The sequence below is a fragment of the Takifugu flavidus genome, chromosome 9 (genome assembly GCF_003711565.1).
Source record: "Takifugu flavidus isolate HTHZ2018 chromosome 9, ASM371156v2, whole genome shotgun sequence".
NCBI lineage: Eukaryota > Metazoa > Chordata > Actinopteri > Tetraodontiformes > Tetraodontidae > Takifugu > Takifugu flavidus.
The window spans coordinates 13,202,749-13,226,932 of NC_079528.1; the positions used below are offsets into that span (position 1 = coordinate 13,202,749).

The 24,184-nt window shown below is 43.2% G+C and overlaps 1 protein-coding gene across 1 annotated transcript in view; it reads left to right on the plus strand.

Moving 5' to 3' along the window:
* The window catches only part of pigg (phosphatidylinositol glycan anchor biosynthesis class G), a 32,055-nt gene that overhangs the window by 6,312 nt on the left and 1,559 nt on the right, over nt 1–24,184 (plus strand). The window contains exons 5-12 of the mRNA XM_057043141.1: nt 2,469–2,607; nt 4,851–5,063; nt 7,526–7,743; nt 8,013–8,297; nt 10,378–10,781; nt 12,680–12,871; nt 19,799–20,108; nt 21,245–21,408. Of these exons, the coding sequence (XP_056899121.1) occupies nt 2,469–2,607; nt 4,851–5,063; nt 7,526–7,743; nt 8,013–8,297; nt 10,378–10,781; nt 12,680–12,871; nt 19,799–20,108; nt 21,245–21,408 (1,925 nt within the window). The remainder of the gene's footprint in view (nt 1–2,468; nt 2,608–4,850; nt 5,064–7,525; nt 7,744–8,012; nt 8,298–10,377; nt 10,782–12,679; nt 12,872–19,798; nt 20,109–21,244; nt 21,409–24,184) is intronic.

A 24,184-nucleotide genomic window follows, 5' to 3' on the forward strand; every position in this document is an offset into this window, starting at 1 on the left:
TGTGCAGCACTTAACTGAGCAGATCTGTGTGGAAATAGAGAGGCCATATTTAATTACATTTCATGAAGTTGTTAGTCTTCATCAGGTTTATTTGTAAAGTGCTTTAAAAACAACATTAAACATTTGCTAATCCAATTTGAAATCACTGTCCACCTATTGGCTTCAAATATTGCACCAAAGGGCCCAAGTCAACAAGGGGGATTCACAAGAGCTGCTGGGACCAAACACCATCACATCCTTCTTCTTCAGTGGCATACTTTCTCAAGAACCCAGGGGCAGCAGATATGGTGAGAGAGGGGACCTAAAATTGAGCCCTGTGGAGCCCCATAACAGTCCAGGACCACACACATACAGTAGTTGTGTGTGTCACACAGGATCTGAACCAATGCAGGAGCTAGCAACAAATGCTCCCTGGTTGCTGCAACCGAGCCACTAAGATATTGTGGTCAACGGTATCAAAACCTCCAGTTACATCCAGCAGGGCAAGAATCACATAGTTTCTAGAGTCATTTACCAGCAGGACGTCTTCAAAAACCCTTAATAAAGCTGGCTCTCTGCAATGTGGACTGGAAGACCTTCAAGACGTCAGAATCATCCTGAATCATCCAGGTTTCTTCAGCATGGGTTGTACCACAGCACGTATAAAGCTTCCGGGGATTTGAAAAGATTTGGCAGTTGCTGTCGTCCGACCTCTTTAACAGTACCCTGGTAGCCAACAGTCCTGAAGCTTTTGCTAGGAACCCTGCACCCTGCCTGTCTTCCACCTCTGTTCAGTTTTGCGGCTCTCCTGTCTGTCTCCTGTCACGCACTGGAAATCTAGGCCATGGGAGTCGAAGAAATCCCTCAGAGTCTTATTAGATCCTGTCTCGTTGGGCTTTTTGGTGACAACTGTGCATTGTGGGTAATGGCAGGCTCCTGTGTTCTCCCAGTGAGGCTTCTGAGTCAAATCTGTTTAGAAACTCTGCAACAACAGCCGCAGCCTGACCTAAAAATAAACGCGGCTCAGCAGGGGTCCGCACAACTTATCAGCTTTTACCCAAGTCAAGTAGGTTTACACCAATCAGCAAATGATTTCGGTATGTTGGGGGGAGTCACACCCAAACCTGGAGTTTCACAACTGCCAGTGGTTTTCAGGTCATCACATACTAAATCCTGTTCTCAGACCAGGGAAGAGGGAAATAAGACGACAATGTCCCTCAAAGTTCCCGCTGTAATGTGAGGAAATTGGCCTTTTTAGTGAGCTCATTTTCAGGGCCAAGACGAGCTGTACTGGTGTAGTAGACGGCTGCAACAGCCTCTATTAAACATGATAGGTGAGACAGACCCTGCAGGCTCCCTCACACCATTGTAATAATGAGGATCACGCAGCATCAGAATTCTCTTCTGAGTTTTTACAATTTAAGGTTTTCTGGCTGCAGTTGCTGTTTAAAGTCCAAAAGTCAAACTTGGCCTTCAGAGTAGCATGAAATCTGTACATGTAAGAGACGCACATACAGCAGTTATTCTGACAGTTTGGTCTTCACTATTATATTCTTCTTCTGCTCTTATTATTCTGTCTAGTTTAGCTTTGCAGCGCCTCCTCTTCTTATTGTTGTACAGTTTATGCTAGTAGTGGATGGATGAGGGATGAAAGAATGATACGATTCTGCAAATTAATATTAAAATGCCATCCTAGCAGTAAAGAGGATTCAACAACGCCTGTAGTAATGTTTGTAAATCAGCCCCCGCCACCAGGTTCTCAAAGGGCTCTGCTGCTGGTTAATTGAAGGTAGTTGTCAATATAGTTAAAAGGGAGTCACTTAGGAAATTAAAGTCTGCCTCAACTCATGATTCAGTTTCTCTTTATCGACTTCACGGTATTTCTAGGACCCAAATCACGAGAAATACGAGAACCATCCACTGGTTTGTTCTGGGATGCATCAGGAACACGGTGGAGCGCCCCTGACCCAAGAGGGGTCCAGAGCTCTTTCAGAAACACAGGTTGAGGCTTAAATAGACGTCTGCACCATCTCTGTGAGGGCACAAAACATGTTGCCAGCCGCCCGCTGGACTGGAAGGAGAGGTGTGATGAACATCAGGGGAAGGTGATCCAGAATTCTCCTCTGTTCTTGACGTTCTTTCAGTGCTGCAGCAGTTCATTTTCAACGACACCGTCTATCTTTTTTTTTCTGTATTCTGGCATTCTGAAGTTATTGAGTCCATCAAATGTCTTTGGAGTTTTCAAAACAGAGTCCCAAAGGCCAAATCCATTATAGTTTAAGCTCCATTCTAATTTAAATTTTAGACATGTCAGGACTGTACACAGGACTTCTGCAGCTAATTCTGCTGTAGTTAGGAGCATTTATTTTGTCCATTACACTATGTGAGCTACAATTTAAGTCTGGAATCACCTTTGGCTTTAAGGTTTGTGCACCAATTTGCAGTCTACGGGATGAAGCTCCATTTACCTGCGTGTAATCTCCTCTCAGGAGGCAGAGGGATCTTTACCCTACCTGCTGGTGCTGTGTGGGGACCACGGCATGTCAGAGACCGGCAGCCATGGAGGCTCGTCCGAGCCAGAAGTCAATACGCCCCTCGTGCTCATAAGCCCAGCCTTCAAAAGAAAAGGTAAAATGGCAGCTCGCATTGACTGATTTGTCATTGAATTAAACTGAAATCCAACAAAAAACAAAAACGATGTTAATTGTAACCATGACTTTAAAGATTGCCTACAGAACATTGAATATAAATGGTTGTTTAAATGTAGGATTTATAATAGAACATGAACGTAGTTTAGTTGTAACTTTTTTATTTATTGTGAGGTGGAGGAATGGCGTTAACATAAATGACACCCGAGAACACCCTATTTTAACGTCGCTGTCTGTCGCTGAGCCCAAGAAGTGTTAACCTGATAATTGTTTCTTTCTATTTCTGCGCTACTCTTTCCACTTCTTTTATTCACAGATCATTCATGTTAATGAAGCGTTCACAATCTAGTCAAGCTCTTATTGTGGGTCTTGAGTTTATGCTCCATTGCTGTTACTCATCTGTAAATGAAAATAAATCCACTAAGAAAAATTAAGAATGTTTTAGTTTTAAAAAAAAAAAAACATAACTGAGTAACATGTAAAAACTGTCCTCCGCTAAACAGATTTCTGCTTTTGCAAAGGTCTTAACCACCACATTCTCTGGCTTTTTCTCCACTCGCTGGCTCCTGCCACACACCGGTTCCCCCGGCTCTCCACTTCTCAGTGTTTGTCACCAGCTTTTATTTTGGGGTGGTGTGATTTTTGCTCGCTTCCATTTTTCCCTTTAAGAAGCTGCTGCATCATTTGACGGACAGCCCGGAAGCTTGATTGTGTATTTTCCATTTGTATGTCCTACCTGCCCCCCATCTGCCATCTCCCCCAGCACCCCGGCTTGTTTAATGGATCCTTTTCCCACATATACTTCAGTAGCCAACATCTTTAAACTGTGATTTGCTGAAGCTCAGGAACTGACTGACTCAATATGAGCTCATCTTACTTGGACTATAAGCTCTTCATGACCTTTAGATGAGAAAGGATGTGATGAGGAAGAGGAGGATGAGTGTAGTGACTAATGATGTCGTAGCCAAACATGGATTCCACCTGTGTAATTTGCAACGGTACACACTGTAGCAAACATAAGTAATCTCAGTCAGGACCCCAGGGGTCATTCCTCAGGCAAAACCAGAACCAAATGATGCAGAATGATTCTCAAACACCGATGAAGCTGGTTCATTAACCTTTTGGGTCTTCAAGTTGGATGGAAGTGTGTATGGAACTATTTATAGCATCGTAAAGTCTTTCACAGCACTTGTGAAAGCGATATTGCTGTCACATTTACACAGGCATATCTTGAGGGGTTTTGACAGTGCTGCGTTTGGAAGGGTTTGGGTTAGCACCTTAATTACTGCAGCTAAAGCCACCACAGTCAGTGCTCACAAATGCCTTTTCCTCAATAGCTGTGGGCTTTATACAGTAATGCCCTTGTCTCTTAGCAGGTTCACCTTTTGTTGTAAATAAAATGGCTTTTTCCTGAGCTCTATTTGATGTAGTTCATAGTTTGGTGACATGACCCTGTCCTCCATCTGCAGCAATATTGGTTTTTGGGTGACATGTCCCAGCTCAGTGTGGTTCATTATCATAATTTAATTTCAGACGCTCTCTGTAGGCAGTGAAATGTCAACAGGTCAATACATTAAATAAAAAGTCTATTTCTAACTAGATAAGCTCTAATATTATAAGAAAAACACGCCTCAGCCCCTTATCTTTCTGGATTATGTGTCTACAACACTTTTTTATACAGATCCACAGATAAATACATAATTCCAAAGGTTGTTTATTGTGTTTTATACTTAAAAATAACCAATAGAAGGAACATAAAATTCTGAAACACACTACCTGTGCACAACAGTGGCGAGTTCCTCCACCGGGTTTCCATTCAGCAGAATGTCCATCTTGATCAGCTCAGCAGTCTGGTAGCCAGCATTCTCATAATCAAAGCTGTGGAGGATCAAGAACTCCAATGATTTCAAAGATGAAAAGAAAACGAAAAGAATAACAATGTTTCTTTAAACACATTTTTGGCTTGAATTCCTGGGTCTGAATCTGGGTCTGAGGTGTGTGTGTGTGTGTGGGGGGGGGGTGTGTGTGTTCTTTTGGATGGTTTATAGAAAAATAGTAAATATGAGTGATATGGCCGGTCACCTGCAAAAATCACAATGAAAATGTCTTTAGTGTACAGATTATAAAAGACACAAAGTGGTAGAATGAAAATACAAATATGATGTTAAATTCCTTTTTTTGAATTGTCTGTGTTTGTACGCTTGCACGTGCCTTTGATGTCAGTGGGAATGGAAAAGCCAGGAGTTATCGAGCAGGTGGACCTGGCTCCCACTCTGGCCCTGGGACTCGGCCTGCCCATCTCTCAGAACAGCGTGGGCCGCGTCATCCCTGGTGTTTTCCAAGAATCGTCACTCCGGGACCAGCTGCGCTTCCTGCACCTCAACGGCCACCAACTCAACTGCTTGCTCAAAGACAGCATGCCAAGTTACGAGAAAGGTACGGTTCAGATTCACTTTGTACTTCAACTTTAGGAGGCCCCAAAGCAATGTGAAAGAAAAGGTATTGCTTGTTTATTCATGCAGATGAATCACATCATTGAGAGGAGCAAGCAGTTAATTTCATTCATCAAAATTCACTCACAGTAAACCATTACAAGGTCGGCCAAGTTTCTTCCTGTGAATTTAATCTCAATATTCAGGACATTAATCTTCTTAGGGCCATAAGAGAGCCTTACACCGGGAAAGCGGCCATAAAGTAATGCTGCTTTGTTGGTGTCTCTCTTTGATGTTGTCCATCTATTACTGTGTTGGAGAAGCTTGGGATTTGTCAGGATCTTTTGGCCCATATACATATCGGTCGTCTCACCTTCAGGAGTAATCAGTAAATTCCGTCTAAATGTCGGAATTGTTGAATAAAATATGACCGAACGGGTTGAGGCAGGCAGCATGTTGAATATTTAAAACTTGATTAACACCTTTCACACACATAAAAACACTGGCAAGATATTGTCAGCTCTATTTTGGTCCCTGGTTTCCATAGAAATTGGATGAAATCATTTCAGTGGAACCTGATTTGGATGTGTGGTGGTTAATTTACTAGGCTGTTATGCAATTGAATATTGTTTGTCACTGCTGGGAAATTGGCGTGTGATGTTATTTTAAGAAGCGTTTATGTTGAACACCTCTGTGGGGTCAAAGCTTGTAAGTGTGAAAAAGTGGCGTGAAAGCTCTGTCTTCTGGAAATGGTTAGTATTGGTCCGATATCAAAGAAACCTCACATTTTTTTTGCTTTTTTATACCAATTCAGTCTTATTTTGGCTGGATGTTTTAGTATTGTGTAACTATCACCCCCTCTCTCCTTCGGTCAAGTATTTGTCATTCCTCTCTTATACAGTTGCTTCTCACATAGTCCTTTTGAAGATCCGCCTTTACAAGCAAATTCTTGTATTTTTAAAAGGTTTTAATCTGTTTACGAGAACCCATCTACACTACTTGATGTAATTTGTCATCCATGGTTCATAAAGTGTTGGAGGAGGTATTGATTTCTTTCTCCCATCCAAGGCTCATTTAAAAGCTTAACACCAGAGAGATGCTTCCAGATATCTGATATTTCATACAAATTCCACTTTCTGTCTGTTATATAATATTTACATGCTTCTGTCGTTCCAAAAGTTACCATTAAGGATGTTTTTTTGTAATCATACTTATCTGATAAAACATTTTTAAGACTATATATTGGAGAATTCAATCCTGCCACTATTCTTTTTCATATTTGTACTTTTGCCGTCTGACAAAGCTGCAGGTCACCAACGTCCCTCCGTGCAGCAGAGATGTGCCTTTTAATGCATAAAGATAAACGGACTTGCACTTGTGTAGGCTCCTTAAGTGCTTTGTCACATTAATCTTCACCGTTGACACGTTTTCAACACTGCTTGTTAATAACATAATATAGTCGAACTTGTTCAGAGCCCCAGCGCTTGTACTGGAGCAGCCATGAGCCTGTTAAAACCAGTAAAAGGAAAACGTCCATCTCTTTCTCAGGGAAATGTGAATGAAATATAATTTGTCATTTTTTTCAAGGACATTGTGTTTGCCTTTCCCTTTACATATAATGTGACGGCACCATTACTGCCAACATATTTTGTTTTGTTTAGTATGCAATGTTTTGCTGCTATAAATCATTCAGAACATTATATTCTTTGATGGTGACGCGCTGATTTGTCTCCATTAGTGCTCGTGTGCTGCACTTGCTGCGTCAGTTTATATATCGGGGATATACACTCAGCTAATTCATCATAAAATGGCATGTTAAAGATGTTGCTGTTTTTCTGTGCAAATTGAAGAAATGCAATATTTTGTTTTCATGAGGCGTGTTTCCACTGGGAGTTCCTGGTAAATACCGGTACTGTTGGCAGGAACTTCACAGGAAGCATTCCTCCCACTTAGCCCTGTCGGTGGTCGTGTTTCCTCTGCGGGGTGGGACCTCTCGGCGACGTCGCAAGTCTCGATCGCCATATAATCATTGTGCGACAGTTTTAACCGCGGTGTCACCAGGGTTAGCCGCCAGAAGCAAAAAGCAAAGCAAAGTTCACACCCGAGAGCAGGGACTCTAGGCCCCTTAAAAGTTCCTGTAAATGGTTCCTTCAGTGAGGAGAAGCATCAGTCAGGTTTCTGGAGTGGAAACGCACCTATTATCAAGTTTGAAGTGTCCTTGTGTGACATTAAACAGGGCAAAATTAATGTGGTGCTGCTTCACAAAATCCATGGAGTTAATTTATGAGATGATTGAATGTTCTCTTTATTGTGATGTTTTATTAATCTAGTAGCTGCAATAATAGTGTGAATGGCACATTAAAGTATTTCTGTTTAACAAGGATAAAGTAATTTGAATTCAATGGTTGCTTTAAAAGCTGCACTTTGTTAACCTCCTGTCTTTTTTTGTTTGTTTTCTCTGTTCAGAGGCCGGTTTTGAGCAGTACCGTGTGGCCGAAAAGGCTCATGGGAATTGGATGAAGCTTTACTTTGAGGGGAACACCTCTGAGGTGCTGTCCAACATGGGCAAAAAAGTCCTCAAGCAATATCTGGAGGCTTTGGCTGCCCTCAGCTCAGCCCTCAGCAAACAGCTGGGCAAGTACGACATGTACTCCATGATCGCAGGCATGGTGTTTGTGTTTCAGGTAAAGGATTTTTACATCTTGATGCTTTATCCTGATGGACAGGTGTGAGTCCTGAGAGAAAAAAAAACATGTAACATTGACATAAAAGTAAGAAGAGAAAGATGAAATTTCTATGTTAATACCGCAAAGTTTAATGTAAAAGATGCATGCATCGATCAGAAGGTAAAAGCCAATTAAATACAATGATGAAAGAGCATATGTCAGGTTTCAGAGATGCATAAATGACCTTTCGTCTCCGTCTCTCTCCTCTCTTTGCTCTGGACACCAAGCTCCTGATGATCTTACTGCTGGCTATGCCTGAAGCCCTCAGCGCTGATGCAGCTGTGGATCTCCCAGTCGCCTCAGCGCTGCTGTCCCTGCCCTTCTACCTTCTGTGTCTGCTGCTCGCTTCCGTGCATGTGTTGGTTTGCACGTCTGCTACAAGCTCCTGTTACTTCTGCACCCTCTCCTGGGGCCTTGTGTTCGTGGTTGTCGCATTCTCCTCAGCAATGTTTTGTATTCTGATCTCCATGGCAGTGCGTCGACTCTCCCTGGGACTCAAGTATAATGGGAAGGTGAGTTCAAATGCATTATATCAGAGAAGCTCCTAAGTTTGCTTTGCTGACATATAGTAAAGTCAAATATCAGGTATTTTGTAGTTTAAAAAGAGAAATTCCATTTCTGTTTTTGTTTTTTAAAAATACTTACTGTAATTGTCGCGGTGCTGCAGAGGAAGTACGCTCATCTCAGGGAGCTTCCCATTCTGCTGATTGACTGGCAATTCTGATCGGATCAGACAATCCCCCCCAAAAAGTTTCCTTTTTTGACCATTTGCTTGAAAGTGCTAATTTCAGATTCAAGTTTATTGTCGTATGTACAGAAGAAACAAGTTCCTTGTACAGCGAAATTCTTACATTAATAAGAAACAGATAGCATATACATATATACAAATAATAATAATAATGTGCAAATGCAGTGCGGATATGTGCAAATGTGCAACAGAGGAATGTGTGCAAATCTTTTGTGTGAGGTAGTCCGTGGTTGTAAGCCCTGTCAACTGTTCAGGAGTCTGATGGCGGTTGGATAGAGGGAGTTCTTCAGCCTGGAAGTCCTGCATTTCACACTTCTGTACCTCCAGCCTGAGGGCAGAAGTGTGAACAGTCCACGCTGGGGGTGGGTGGGGTCCTCCAAGGTGGAGGCAGCTCTACTGCGGTGGTAGATGCTCTGCAGGGAGGGCAGCGGAGTCCTGGTGATCTCAGCAGTCTTCACCACTCTCTGCAGGCGTTTGCGGTCCATCGCAGTAGTGCTGCCGAACCACACGGTGATGCAGCTGGTCAGGATGCTCTCATCAATGCAGCTGTAGAATTGCTGAGGATCTCCTGCGACATGCCAAACGTCCTCAGCCTCCTCATCAAATACAGCCGCTGTTGAGCCCTCTTGACCAGCTGTGTGGTGTTACGTGTCCAGTTCAGGTAATTGAGGCTGCTCACCCTCTCCACTACAAGCTCCCCCATGAACAGTGGCCGATGAAGTCTCTACAATTGGCTTTTACTGTATCAGCGTGAATCCCTGCGCAGCCATACGCCTGGTTTAGCATGAGAAATGAGGGCAGTGCAGGAAACATCCGACACTTCCCCAGAAACACTTGCTACACCAAGAAAAATGCTCCAGGTTGTTTAAATTAATATCCTAAAAGAAAATGTGCTTTATTTTGAAATAGTGTCCATAAGGAATGTAAAGGTATATGTAAGAAAAGCCCACCGGCTGGAGCGCAGCGTCGCTGGGACACCCCACCCCCCTTACCCCCTCTCCCAATGGTGGGGGATGAAAGGCGGTGCCAAGATCAAGGACTACGTCCACGTCCCATGATCCGAATCAGAATCAGAGTACTTTATTGATCCCTTTAGGGGGTGTCCATCAGGGAAATTAGCATCTCCAAAAAAACGTACAGCACTGTACAAAATTACCCACCACCATTACACATCCTGGCGCCAAACCTACCTTGGGTCCCACTCTCGAATAGTATATGACAAAAGTACAAAAAAAACCCACAATGTAAAACATTCAGGAGGGATTGTGACCCCCATTACCGAAGATAAATTGAGTGTGCATGCAGCCTAAACGCAGGTCCTTTTTTATGTGTGATTACATTGTTATGTGAGACGGTGGAAATATTCAGAGGCCAGAGTCTGAAATGGTGTTTCATAACCCCATGATGGAAGACTGGTTTCTGTGTCTTCCTGAGAATGAGATAAAATATGCACAGACCTACAAACAGGTAGCAGAGGAAGAGGGGAGGGAAGGAAGGCATAATGCAGGAGGTAGTGTATATACACAAAAGCATTCTATCAAGATGCATGTGGTTTATGGGATGTGGCAAAAGAGACTCAGTTGCCTTATGGTTCTGGGTTTGATTCTCTATTCAGGAACTTTGCATCTTGAGTCAGTTGGAGACTCTTGAGTTTATCCTCTGTGTGTCCAATGATGGACAACTGACCAGTCCAGGGCTTATTCCTGCCTCTCATGTGGTCTGTCAGTCCACTGTCTCATCTGCCAAGCTTCGCTGAAGCTGTTTACTGAACTGAAATATCATCTTCAAATCCACATTTTCTCCCTCCCATCTGTAAACATTCTTGTTTATTTTTCCATGTCTAGTCGCCGCTGAAGACCAACGTCAGCGAATGGTCACTGTCAGAGCTGGACGTTTTGCTTCTTGCCGGCACAGTTGGACACACTCTGAGCCTGGCGGCCAGCAGCTTTATCGAGGAGGAGCACCAAACTTGGTACTTTCTGCTCAACACCTTGTGCCTCGCCATGTTCCAAGATGTCTGTCGCAAGTACTTCAGAGAAAAGAGCGCATCCAAGGATGAAGAGGACTGTCTCCTCCCGTCCAAAGACTGTTGGAACTCCGCTCTTCCTCAGCCAGACGCCAGCTCAGAGAAGTGGCTGGCTTTGGCCACGCCCATTTTTACTCTGGTCTGTTGCCGACTGCTGCGCTCCATCAACCAAACGGGGGTGCAGTGGGCGCATCTTCCTGATGTGGGACACTGGCTCAACAGGTTGAGTATGCTTTTAATTAAATAATTAACTCGGGAATTAAAGCAATCATCTCAGGTATTGACAATATTAAAACCGATGGTTGATTATTGCATGAAAACAGCCAAACAAAACCAAAGACCCTCTAACCCACACCACTGATAAGCAGAAGAAATGCATCAGATTCACATGAGGTGTGAAGAAGAAGAACTTGGTTTTTGGAAGCTGTAATCCTTTAATGGATGTAAAAGCATCTGATTTGTGATCCAAAGTTGCTCCAGTACAGCACTTTTATGCTGTTAACAATAACAATCGAGGCGCTGCCAGCAGAAACTATCAGCTTTGTCTGATAATTTACAGTCCATCGAAAAGCTGTAGCCAGATTTTAGTGGTGGAGCATTAATTTATTTTCAGAGGTCACAATGGTTAAAAAAAAAAAAAAAGAATCTTCTCACCTTGGACTCTGATTAAAAAAAGAAATAGCCTGAGTAAGATAAACTTCCATAGAGGAGCATTACTTTTTCTCCAGCTTAATGTTAAAGGGGACCATTTTATGCAAGACTAACTTTCTGGAGTGCCTCCCCAATCTGTAAGTGTCAGTTTCAAAAACTAATTCGATGTTTTATTAAGCTGCCGGAGCGAGAAAAAAATCTGTCTCAAAATGCTCCGTTTGAATTTCCAGTGTTCCATAAATGATTTTAATAATCCCGCCCTCATCCTGGGAGTCTCCCACACAGCCACAGCTAGCTGTGCAAGGATCCGCCATTTTCTCCTCCTTGCATCACCTGTCCACGGCTGCCTGGTCACGTACACCCATGGTCATTCAAAGCCGTCCTCGCGTCCCCCTGGCAGAAGAGGTGGGCGGTGCTCACAGAAGCCCATTAGGATTTAGAGGGACAGGCAGTCAAACTGGCTACTGGGAGCTGGGCTGTGATACGTGTGCATAGAATCAGACTGTGCTTAATCCTTCGTTGTTTCCCTCCAAAGTACCTTAACATTTAATTCGGACTTTAAGGAGCCATGTTCACTTGTATAAAAAGAGTGTAATATGCCCCCTTAGATGTGAAATCACAGTTAAAAGATTACATGTTGATATTATTTATAACCTTTTGGTGGTTAATCACAATCTTTGATTGCTCCTGGCAGAACGTTTTAGCATTAGCATGTAGATGCTGAAATGTTTGCTGGGTATAAATGTTACCACATTTGAGGTATATTGTTATACAGGCATTTTAGGGCGGTAATAAATAGGATTTAATGTTAATTCTTGGTTGTTACAGACAATACAATGATTTATTTTTGACAGTGAGTTCTAAAACCAGGCACGAGCTTCCACATGACGTCACTTTAAAGAGGAGATTCATTAGTGATAAAAGTCTTTCTGTGATTCCTGTCTTTGCAGGCAGAAATGTGATTGCTTTAACACTATTAATATTCCGTAAGGTGCACAAGGCAAGGGATTATGATTTGTTCTTTAGCATGCATAACACTGTAGAATAGAGATGTGGATTTTGACCTTTCCACATCCAGCGTTGCTCTTTCGTTTTACCTGCACGAAGCCTTACTTGGATAATGAGATCTAGGCAGAAGTATCAGTCTTTGTTCCACTGTCAATTTAATAGAGCTCAAAGCTAAATACACTGTGTCTGTCTAACATTGATGTCTCCATTGATATCCATTTTCTTGTCTGTGGTGAAATTTCACTTTTTATAGCCTTAAATCCAGGGAACATTGGAGAACTGTAGCTCTTTAAAGTTTAAACTCCTGCTGCAGGACATGGCTGTTGAGCAAGGCTCTTTAAAAACTGTTAAACTTCAAAACTTTCCTTGTTTGTTCTTGTAAATTGTGTGAGTGAACAATCGAGAGAAAAAAAATCACCAGGAAGTGCATTGTCACGAGTTTGTTTTTGTTTTCTTTCCAGCTCCGAGCACAGGACCGTCCTCTCCCTGCTCACTGTCTTCTGCCTGGTCCTTACTTACCTCCTGGTTCAAAGACGGTGCTCGTGGGTGTCCAAGGTCGCCCTCGCCTTCGGCCTCGTAGGCGTCTACAGCTACAGAGCCGCTGTTGGCAATGTCATATTTCCGTGGCAACACTCCAGTCGAACAATGTCCAAGTAAGTGGTCACCCCTGACTAGCTGCTTAATTTGTGATGGTTGCTTAGTGCTGCTGAGTTTGGAATGTTGAATGTGTCACCTGAGCCACCACATCTCCTAAAGCCATGAGGATGAGCTGTTGTCTAGTTTATGCTCAAAGCATCAACTTTCAAGGTGCAGATTGTGCTCACATTAAATCAACCGAAACAGAAGTCGGGCTGTCTATTATCAGTGGCTTAAATTAGCGCCGAGTGGCAGTTGCTTTACACTTGTTATCAGGAGTTAGTGTTTTTATTACAATACAAGCCTGTGGCACAGACGCATCCGCCGTTCAACCCTCTGTAAGTGATCCTGTATTTGCAGAGGAGTAAGATAATGAAGTGGCGTACAGAGAGGAAGAGGAGGTAATAAAGAAGAGGAAGCTGTTTTTAACTGGTTTGGTTAACCTCTAATGACGTCTACAAAGGAAACAAGTTGCGTGTCCGTTGTTGTCGCAGATACAGCGCTGACAAAGAAGCGCCTCAAATTAATAATAGGAGATTGATTCCATGGGTTGGCGCTACACGGCTTTGAGTTTATGCTTTCAGATAGACTGGGCCTCTTTCAATCTATTAAGTGTTGTTGTCAATTAATCCGATGCTTGAGGTTAAATTCATCAATAAAATACACTCTTTTAGTATAAATGTAGTCAGAGGAAGTGTATAAATGGTATTAATCCTCTAACCATGTTTGTAACGACACACCGGTGACTGTGACCCCCTCATACTCATCTTTAACCCAGCGTGTTTCTGACTTATTCTAGTTAAAAGTACATTAAGTGATGCTAACATGACAACTGAGATCAGAATAGAGATTAATATTTCATATCGCTTTAATGCTTTTGAGCATTCAGCAGTAATTTATAATTCCGACAGTAGGAAGCTCTATGTATAAAGCTAATTTATCCAGTCTGTGTCCTTGAGCTGAGTAATGAATATGGACTGAAGGTGTGTCTATTCGTCTAAGAATGATGCCTCTATACTGCAAATTCAGGCCTAAACTTTTTGGCCATCGGGCAGCCGTTGCTAGCTCGGTCCAAAAAGAAAGAAAATCGACACTCCTGCAGCCTGTAAATTTAGTATTTTTCCATCCTGACTGTTGCCTGGCACAGAGTTATCTGTTCCTAACCCCCGTCAAAAAATAATGAGAGTGCAGGGCCGCACACAGGTCTCCTGTCTTCTCTCTCTGACCTCTACTCATCTGAAACCAGAGCCTGGCCTTGTCCTAACCTTTCCTCTTCTCCTTGACAGTCTCTCCTACACAGTCACTTGATTAAAAGTTCAACCTCTAACCCCAATCCACATAAAGCCATGTGACTGAAGTCACACAGGGAGCCCGTTTCCTGCCGACAGACTATAAGATTGACAAGGCTGACAGTTGACCTTGTACTTCTGACCTCACCGTGTCCATCGTTACAGTGCTGCACCTCACGGTGCACATTTACCTCTAAAAGTAGACTGTTGGAAACTCTCAGAAAAGTTTTAATGAAGCTAAAGTAAACTTGAGAGTTTGTGTGTGTGTGTGTGTGTGTGTGTGTGTGTGTGTGTGTGTGTGTGTGTGTGTTGTACGTATATGTACTGTATGAGTATACTTTAGTACACACGTGTGCAAGCATCTCTACATGCTAATTCACATTTTCTTCTATAGTACTAATTCATTTTAATGCTATTAACATGAATTAGTACCTCAGTTCTATAGATGAATCATCCCATGTTAATGCATTCATTTTGACACATGCATTAATCTATTGCTGTAATTCCGCCCCTGAGCCGTTGGTGGCACGTGAACATATTGTCAGCTGTCTGTGTCATGCTTGATGTCAGCCCGTGACGTCTCGGTCTGGCTTTAGTCTCCGTATGTCGCAGTAGCCGGGTGTGAAAAGTTAATCAGTCAGCAAAGCGACGGATGAAGCAGGCCGCTCAGCTTCAGTTCCCTCCCAGCGAAGCGAGTACGCGAGTACGCGTCCCGGGGATTGGAAACGGCGACAGACTGAGGCAAAATCGTGAAAACCTAAGGACAGCTTTGAGACTGTCAGTGGTGTCCACCTGAGGGATGATGGATGAAGTCCAGCGTGATGCTGCGACCATTATTTAACGGTGACATCACACACACTGGCTGCGGGTAGTCACAGGTGTGTGGCTTGAATCTTACGCTGGTCTTGTGTCTCCTAAACAACCACACCTGGTGTTTCTGAGCCGCAGATTCTGTATCTGCACCTGAAAGAACACCTGCAAATGTGTAACTGTTTTCCTCAGCAACACAATTTAGTGCAACACTGTTACAATTGTATTATTTATTGATGATAATTTACTAATGTGCTAGAGGTTGGTGTTCCTAAATAACCAGCCATAATTTGGTTCTTTTAGCTGATTCACTGTGGGAGTAATGACCTTTTTAACATCTGCTCTTCCTGGGTCCTATTTGCTACACATAAAGCCCCCCCACCTTTCCCTGACAACTGCCCACTCCCTCCTCACTCTCCCTTTGTGCCAGCGTCTAATTGCTTTGCGACCAGACGATACCGCTCGCTTTAAAAGGCTCCTGATCTCACTCTGGACATGGTTTGTTTTTCTCACTCTGGTCAGAACTTTTAAATTAGACCACCCGTTAGGCGACACAGCAGAAATATTCTTTTAACTATGATTACTGGTTATTGATCTCCTGAGCAGATCAGGATCCAGATGGTCCAAATCTGTTCATAATGATACATTTTACTGTGCCACAGATGATCAAATGCGCCAGAAGAGATTCTTGTGGATGCAGTCAAAGTTCCTGCTTTCATCTAAGAGTGAATGAAAAACATGACAGATTTTTCTTGTGTACTGCTTCACCAGATAAGGGACGTTGTTGTGAGCACATTTGAGGGTTACACAACACTGAGTTGTGCCGGTGTAAAAACACCCATGCATACCAATCCTGCTTAAAAATGCAAATATATTCAGACCCGTCTCAGAACACCTGTGAACCCCGGTGAAACACACATGTTTACTGGCGCGCACACACACATACACAAATAAACACATCCAGACACAGAATTTGGATTTATTACTCGAGAAGTAAACATTTTATAACCTCATTTCTGTGCTGCAGAATAGCTACGCTAGTAATAACTAATCATTATCCTCTGAATTCAAAGCACTGGTCTTATTGGTCTGCCTGGTGTTTAAAGCCTGGAATCATTCCAACTATCTCCAAGACGTCTCATGAGTCCAGTTGCGACAACCTTTAGTTTAATATTTTTCACGTGTGTATTATAAACTGGGTTTTTTTTAATGTGCTGGAGCGACGGGCTTCGGTGATGTGTACATTTATAATGATGGTAGAATCGTTGCTGCAGCTGTCGCAGACAACAGCAGACACTCGCACAGAGATATCCAAGGAAACAGCAGTCAGAGATGCGGGGTAATTCTTTACACAGAGTTGGCTGGTAAACAAAGTTGATTGGGTTTTTTTTTCTAACTTACAGGGTCACAGAATATGAGAGAATGGTGCTTTTCTAGATGGGTAATGGCCCAGCCATGAAGAAAAAAAGGACTTTTACTTCTGTTACAGGTTCTGTAAATAAGTTGACCCAGACACACACACACACACACGCTCAGGATGTTGCTTGTCAGTGATTTATGGAAGGTCTTGCTCTGATGCCGATGATTGATGTCAGCCATGTTGAGGTGAACAAGAAAATAAAGAAAACGACCAAATTTAACTGCCTGCAATTGTTTCCAGGGTAACATGACACTTCTTCTTGACCACAGCTTGATGTGCTACAATTGTGTGTGGAGTTGTGCTGCTATTATCCCCGAGGCTGTGGAGACCCTGAACACAGATACCTGTTTATATATGATATATTGCTGGTTGATGAATGAATAAGGGCGCGGCATACGTGTGCTGCATTGTGACAAAAACAGCCTCGGTGCGGTGCCAGCCAGGCACAGGTGCTGCAACTTCGTTTTTGTGACCATTCTGCAGCAACACTCAGAGTTCTGCCCAACAGCTGGACTACTCTCTGATGGCCTGGAGACAAAATGTTAACAAGATTGACACAGAGATATTTCAGAGTTGTTTTCTTTGCTCAGCGGAGGCACCAGTCTCCCTCCCGCCCATCAGCCTGGCTCACTAAACACAGACAGTCTTCCCTTCTCTAACAATCCCAAACTCTGCAGCTTGGCAAGAGCAAAGGTATTGAATATTTACTGGAAAGCCATGCTGACATCCTGTCTTTTGCTGATGCGTGTCTCTGCCACTCAGCTCTCTGCTGCGAGCGCCTCTCTGGCTCCTCGGCTGTAGGGGGTTTATTTAAGAGTCATTTGTGTTGATGCTCTGGTGCAACTGTGGCTTGTAATGCGGTTTTTTGGAGGGTTGTTGTTGTTGTTGTTGTCTCTCTTTGCTGTACTGTTCCAATTTGCTTTGCAGTGGAACCAGAGTTACTGTAGTTCTCACGATCTGTTGCGTTAATGTTATAGCCACACTTATCCCCACAATATTGATAGTTTGCATTTCAGAAATCCTCATTCTTATATAAACATCTTTGTGTTCTTCAGATCACATCCATTGATATAAAAAAAAAGAAAAAAAAAAGAAAAAAATAAAAGACTTTCCCACCTTATAGAAGGCAACTTTTTTTTAAACATTTCACATTAGCATTGGGATATAAGTGTGGGTTTTGAGTTTACAATCTTTTTTTAAACCGCGTTTCTTCGTCTGATCATTATTTCTCCTCTGGTTCTGGAGGTCATGGCTTGTTTTTTGTTTATGTTTCTTAGCATCACTTTGTTCTGGGGGTCAGGATGGAGGCCAGGAATATGGGTTTTGTGTAGTGTCGGCCCACCTGAGCCTGCTGCCCCTCTGGATTTGGATGGAAATCATCAGATTTCCGTGCTGTGTGACTCCTCCTGTCGTCGGGAGAAAACATGGCCATCTAAAAATGCTTCCCTTTGGGAAACAACATACACATCAATGACTTATTTATCTGCACTGCTTGAGGTTTTTACTCCTAACAATGTCACAGAAAAGCAGGTAGATTAAGCTTTAATCTGCAGCTTAAATGTCTGTAAAATGTAACCGCTGGACAGAAACAGTTCTAAAAGCACTTCCTGTTTGATGTTCACAGGTAAGTGGCGTCTGAGCCGGTGACTCAAGCTTCTGCAGGGAACTGTAACAGTGTTTACAGTAAAGAGCAGTATATAATTATGCATCTTTACGTTTAGACAGCTGGGAACAGCGAGTCCTTAAATCAAATCCAGCTCAGAGCTCATCAAAACATGATGAATCCCCACTACATGATGAATGAGGGACAAAAGGAGGCTTCTGTAGATGGAGCATGTTGCTGTTTTGCTGTGTAAATCAGGCACCCATAAAGAAGCTGATTAATAATACATATCCGATACTCACTCATCTCCCCTGGGGTTATTATTCTGTGGCTTTTTGCATTTTTTTAGTATGCTGCTGTACAAACTGTTTTCCTCTGTGGTGCTTGTAATCGGACAATTTTCAGCTTGTCGAGAAGCTTTTGAGAGCGCAGTTACTAATGCGATATGCTAAGTGCCACTTTGCAGGGTTAATCTATGCATGGTTGACAAGAATTCAATTTCCAAAGGCAGAAACTTTTTCCAGCATTTGCGCCATAATCATTATTCCTCATCCATCCTTTTTGAAAAAGAAACAAAACAGCTTATCACCAGCAAGCGTTTCCTCTTTTTATTTGTGTTTATATTCTTAAGAGGGCCAGATTTAAGGCCTTAAAATTATCATCTAATTTTACTGTACAAACCTCGTCTTGAATGTCTGAAAGGCAAATTTGGAAAAAAAATGTAATTGACCAAAAGCACTTTTCCTTTTAAAGCCTTAAATGTGGCCCTTTTGAGCATATAAATTATTGATAATGGGGAAACGGGTTTTGTGGACTAAGCCTTTTAGAGGACAGGAGGGTTTTTGTGTGGAAACTCTTTAACCTTGGAGTAGCTTCAGACTTAAAATCCAGGTGTCACACACTTGAAGACTTTAAAGGTGAGCCACATAGTTTCTAGAGTCAGTTTATATTTCAAGAGATTGGTATGTGTTTCATTTAAAACTTACAAAATCCAAACTCAGTGACACAAAACCAACCGGCTCAGGTCGGTTCCTTAACTAACGGGTCACGGACTCGTTTGTGATTGTGGCTGCTTTTTGTCATCCGGCAGTGAGGGGGTCGCCTGGTCGAGATTTCTTTTTAGTTACATTTTCTCCACTGAAGGGGGAAAAAACCTGTAAATGTAGAAGGAATGAGCCTGACATTTAGAAGGAAAGGCAGATCTATTTGTAGCTGCTGAGTAATTAAACACAACAGAAAACCACACCGATTCAGCTCATCGTCCTTGTTATTCGCCGCCTTCAGCATCGACCTTCAGTGTCGGCTTACACAGACCGCTTGACCCTCAACTGTACTGGAAAATATGGCACCACTGTGTTTCTCAGAGCAAGACAGAGGTGGGCTGATGTGGCCATTCTGTCTGGTTTCCTGTCTCATACCTTTTAATTATTAATGCTACACTGACACAATGAATACTGAGTGGAGAGAAAGGTTCCAAATGGAGAATTGAAAGTAATACCTTCTAATAAGGGACAGGCTATGGAACTGGCTCCAAAAATGAATGTCAGGTGCAAACCTTTTCACAAACTACAGACTTTCTGCACAGGCTTTTTATATCTGATGTTACTGATGCTGCCATTACCCACGTTATGTTCACCCATGAGAAAATGAGACGATGCAAACGTGTGTTTTGGGCCTTTTTTATGGGAATTTTGCTTTCATGCCTGTGTTGTCAGGACGAGCGTGACCCCACAAATGTTTGAATGTAGAACCCGGAGGTTGTGTGTGGTCGTCGGCCAGTCCAGGCTGCACAGGCGGAGTCTGACTGTAGTCTCTGTTTCAGGGGAACCGTGGAGGCCCGCTTCGTTTACGTCTTTGTTCTGGGCATCCTGTTCTCGGGCACCAAGGACCTGCTGCGATCCCAGATCATCACAGCCGATGCAAAGTTGAAGAGCAGGGGCTTGTGGGAGATTTACAGCGGCTTGGTGCTGTTGGCGTCACTGTTGTTCCGCGCTCACAACCTGCCCGTGCTCTGCTGCTGCCTGTTGATCCAGACGCTCATCTCTCAGTTCATCTGGAAGAAACTCCACTACGACGCAGCTCAGATAACCATCATGCATTACTGGTTTGGCCAGGCCTTCTTTTACTTCCAGGTAAACATTTAAATGTAAAAAAATCTTTCAAACTGGGTTGGATACTGATTATTATCTACTAATTACTAAGTCCAGCGTCATTGTGTTGTTTCAAAATGACTTATCAGAGCTTGAAGCAGGAGAAATAAAACTCTTATTCAGACTTGAATTCTTTGAACAGGAAATGCAATATTTTGAGGAAAACTGCTTGATTTGGTGTGTTGAGGCAAAACTGTTATTGCGTAAATATTTAAAGACCTGTAGGTCGTCCCCATCCCTGGTTCTGCAGTTACAACGTTTATAACCCATTACCTGATAAACTGGTTGCTTTTCTGATTGTAAGAGACATGTAATTTAAGGCTGCAGCACAGAGTCTGGCAACCTTTGGAACATTGTCACTGCTGATAACGTGTTGCTCTGTAATCCAGGGCTGTTTCAGCAGAGGAAGCAAGCGTTTGTTTAAATAATGTGACTCTGCTGGTGTGAAGGTGAACTGGACTTTGCTTTCTGCAAATGTGTGATGTGTAATGAGCTGTGGGTTTGATCTTCATCAAGGATATGATCTACTATATATGTACGATCTCAGAAGCAGACAGACAAACCTTAACGTCACTGTCAGGCTTGTTTGTGGGTGTTTCTGTGATGTTTCTGAGCTCATTGCTGCATTTGTTTTTTGTTGGTGGTTTAACCTTCATCTCCTTTTTAGTGTTTTCGTCCCATTCCAACTGTTTTTTTAACCCCTGTCCTCATCTCCAGATGTAAATCTCTCACTTGTCTTGGAATGACAACTGAACAGAGCTGAGGCTGCTGTTGGTGCAACTGGATATCAGCTTCAGTCTGACAAATGTGAAGCAAATAGTCTGTTTTTAATAATCGGTGTGTGTTTGCCACACAGTTGTTAACACACAGTCCATTATGTTTAATGCAAGAGTGGCACACAGAAAGGTCTGGGCTTTACTTTAGTCTGAGACGGGGAAGCTCAACCAGCTGTGTGGGACACCAGAACCACCAGCACAATGATGAAAACCCAGTTCTTTACAGCTCTGCTCTCTTTTTCCAAACCCTCGCCCATTAGTCCGGCTGCGCTCATTTAGCCTGTAAACACTCTTTTTCTCTTCATGCCACCGTTTATAAAAGAGTTTTCTCCTCCCCTGCAGGGCAATTCCAACAACATCGCCACTATTGACATTTCAGTTGGTTTTGTCGGACTGGAGAGTTACGTCGAGGCGCCCGCCATCTTCCTGACAGCCCTCAGTACTTATGCTGGGCCGCTGCTCTGGACGTGTCACCTTGTCTGCTACCTGAGCTCAGAGAGACACAGGTAAGTGTCCATGTACGAAAACATGTCCACTTATTCAGGTCAAGGGAGGCGTCAGCCGGCCAGGCTCACTGCTACGGCCTTCAGGGACACGGGGACTCCAGTTAATCAGGTTTACACTGCAGAAATCAGCAGAAATTAAACAATATTAAAGCTTCTGCTGATTCAGAAGCCAGTAAACTGTCATCAACCTCAAGGGACTGCGGCAGATTGATTGAAAAAATGATTCAAATGTAAGCAGAGCTGTCGAAGTCACTTCCTGTTGAATTGGGAGTTTGATCATTGACAGAAAATGAAGATGGACGTCACGTTGCCTCTTTCTGCACTGTACAGAAATGCAACCATGCAAAACTGTCTACATTGGAGGTTTTCACACCACCTTTTATGTGAACGTGTGTGTGTGTGTGTGTGTGTACGCGTGCATGCTGCATAGTGAGTACAAGAATACACATATTACTGTAAAAGTGAGGACATTTTGGCTGCAACTGCAACGTTTCGAGGGTTCAGTCTTGGGTTAGGTTCGAGTCAAGGTTAAGGTCAGGGGTTTGGGTTACGGTAAGCGGTGAGATATTAAAAATGTTACAGTCCGTGCAAAGATAGAAATAAAATGTGTGTGTGTGCGAGAGACAAATATGCATCAATAAAATGCAGATTCATTCAGATCGATCATGTGTATAAATTCACAGGCACGCCCTGACATCCGCAGATTCTCACACCCCGGTCGGCCTCAGTTGCATTAAAGCACGGATTGATTTTTATAAGCTGCTGTCCGTCGACAACAGTGAGTGAAGGATGGGATGTCAACAGCCCTGAGCTGCAGAGAAGCCTGTCGCTGTTGTGTGTGTGTGTAAACAGGGGCAATATGCTGCCTGCTGATGGAACCCAGGCTAAAACTGTGTTTTACCACTGTTCACTTGCATAATTTGTATTCTTAATCATTTGAACACAATACGTGCGACTTCAGGGGTTCTGCCATGGACCTTAACAGGGGTGTTGAAAGTCTTTAGTGAAGGATTCTGTTGTATCTTACCAGGCAGTGCTATTACAGTACCAGTACATAAAAATGTCCCAAACATTTAATCCATGACCAGACGTTGCCCAGAGCGACCCTCAGTTGCCTTCCTCCCTACCCGCCGCCCCCGGATATCAGCTTCAGCATAATGATAGTTATCATCATTCCTGGACCCTCTCTGACCCCAAGAGGAGCGCAAAGAGACACAATTTGAGTGAGGCAGAAGTGTGAAGAACCACTGGGCATCGAGATGTGTTTGAGTACAATCTCACTTAAGGTGACACTACTGGGTGTGTGCAGCACAGTGTGGGAGGAGGAGATGGGGCTCAGCTGCCAGTGTCAGTGGTGCAGTGATCCGTGTGACCTGTAGGGGTCGCTACAGTGGGGAGGCTTTAGTCTTCGTCTGGGTTTAAATCCCACAATCTCTTCATTATCGTCCTCATCAATATTTGCAGTTGGTGTTTGTTTAATGCGTGTTTGGATAGCTGAGCAACTGAAATTAACTTTTAATGTGCAGCTCATTTAGGAGCCACTAAGAACTTCTCTGTAGTTTCATACTCTGGTTAAAGATAAAACAAGGTTATAAAAGTTGTTTGTTTCTAAGAGACGTCATGGGGCTTTATAATGACCGTAATGTTGAAGAATATCTCTTATTTCTGTAAATAGATGATGGCCACACAAAAAAAAAGCCATTAAAGTTGAACTGAGCCACTGCATCTTTGTTTATGAAGCTGTAAATTAGGCTGGCAGCGTTTTCCAGGGTTTGACTGTGTACCCAGTCTGTCCTCCCCCGGCGTGTGATGTTCACACAGCGTTGTAGTAGCTGTTTTGAAAAACGGAGCAGCGATGGCCTAATCTTTATATCTCCAGGTTATCATGAGAACCGTGTCCCTGCATCCCAGGTGATAGCAACGTTGTCCCCGCTATGCCTCATCACGTCGATTTGAGATTGAAGGTTCTACTTTAGGTTTGATCCAGAGTTATGGTCTGTATAATTCCTCCATTTGCGGAGGCACGAACATAAAAGCACCGAATAGAACGCTTTAAAATGATTTCTAACGTTTGTGAGACCTGTGGTTGGAACCATGTTGAATCCTTTCTGGGGAGGGGAGGGGAGGGGAGGGGAGCTTGCTCTTGGATTCCCTTTAAGGTGATGGCGGCGTGTTTTCCCAGTATGTTTGGGTGATTAGAGATGCTACTGCTGCTCTCCTACGCAGTCACCTCATCAGTAACGGCCCCGCTCGGCCACAACTGGACCGCTGTGTTTTAGATCTTCATCTGTACAGTTTGGAACTGGCCAGTCTTTGTTCCGCATCTTTCAATGACATTCATTCTGTTTAAGGGCAGATTTATGGGATAGCAAGGCAGGCTGAGCTGCCAGACTGGGTCATTAACAACAGGCAGTCGCTTCTTCAGTTTTGAGGCCCCCAGAATGAGAGGCTGTTGGCTGAATAGTGCTCTTAGCAAACACATTCATTTGGATTATTGTAGTTTATACTGGCCTGATTTACTGTCTAGTTTTGGAGCACCTGACCCAGAGAAACAAGCACATCCGGATCCTTTCAGAGAACCTGGGAGTGACCGATGGGTTCATTTGGGAATCTGCTGATTCAGCTCTGCAGGATCTGTCGGTCTGCGTCGAAAAAACTGTGGAACTGTTTGGCCGCAGGGTTTAAAAGCAGAACAACAACAACATGTTTTACGGTGGCAGATGTGAGTTGTTTTTGCAGGAGTTCATTAAACTTCAATTAAATCACAATTAAAGTC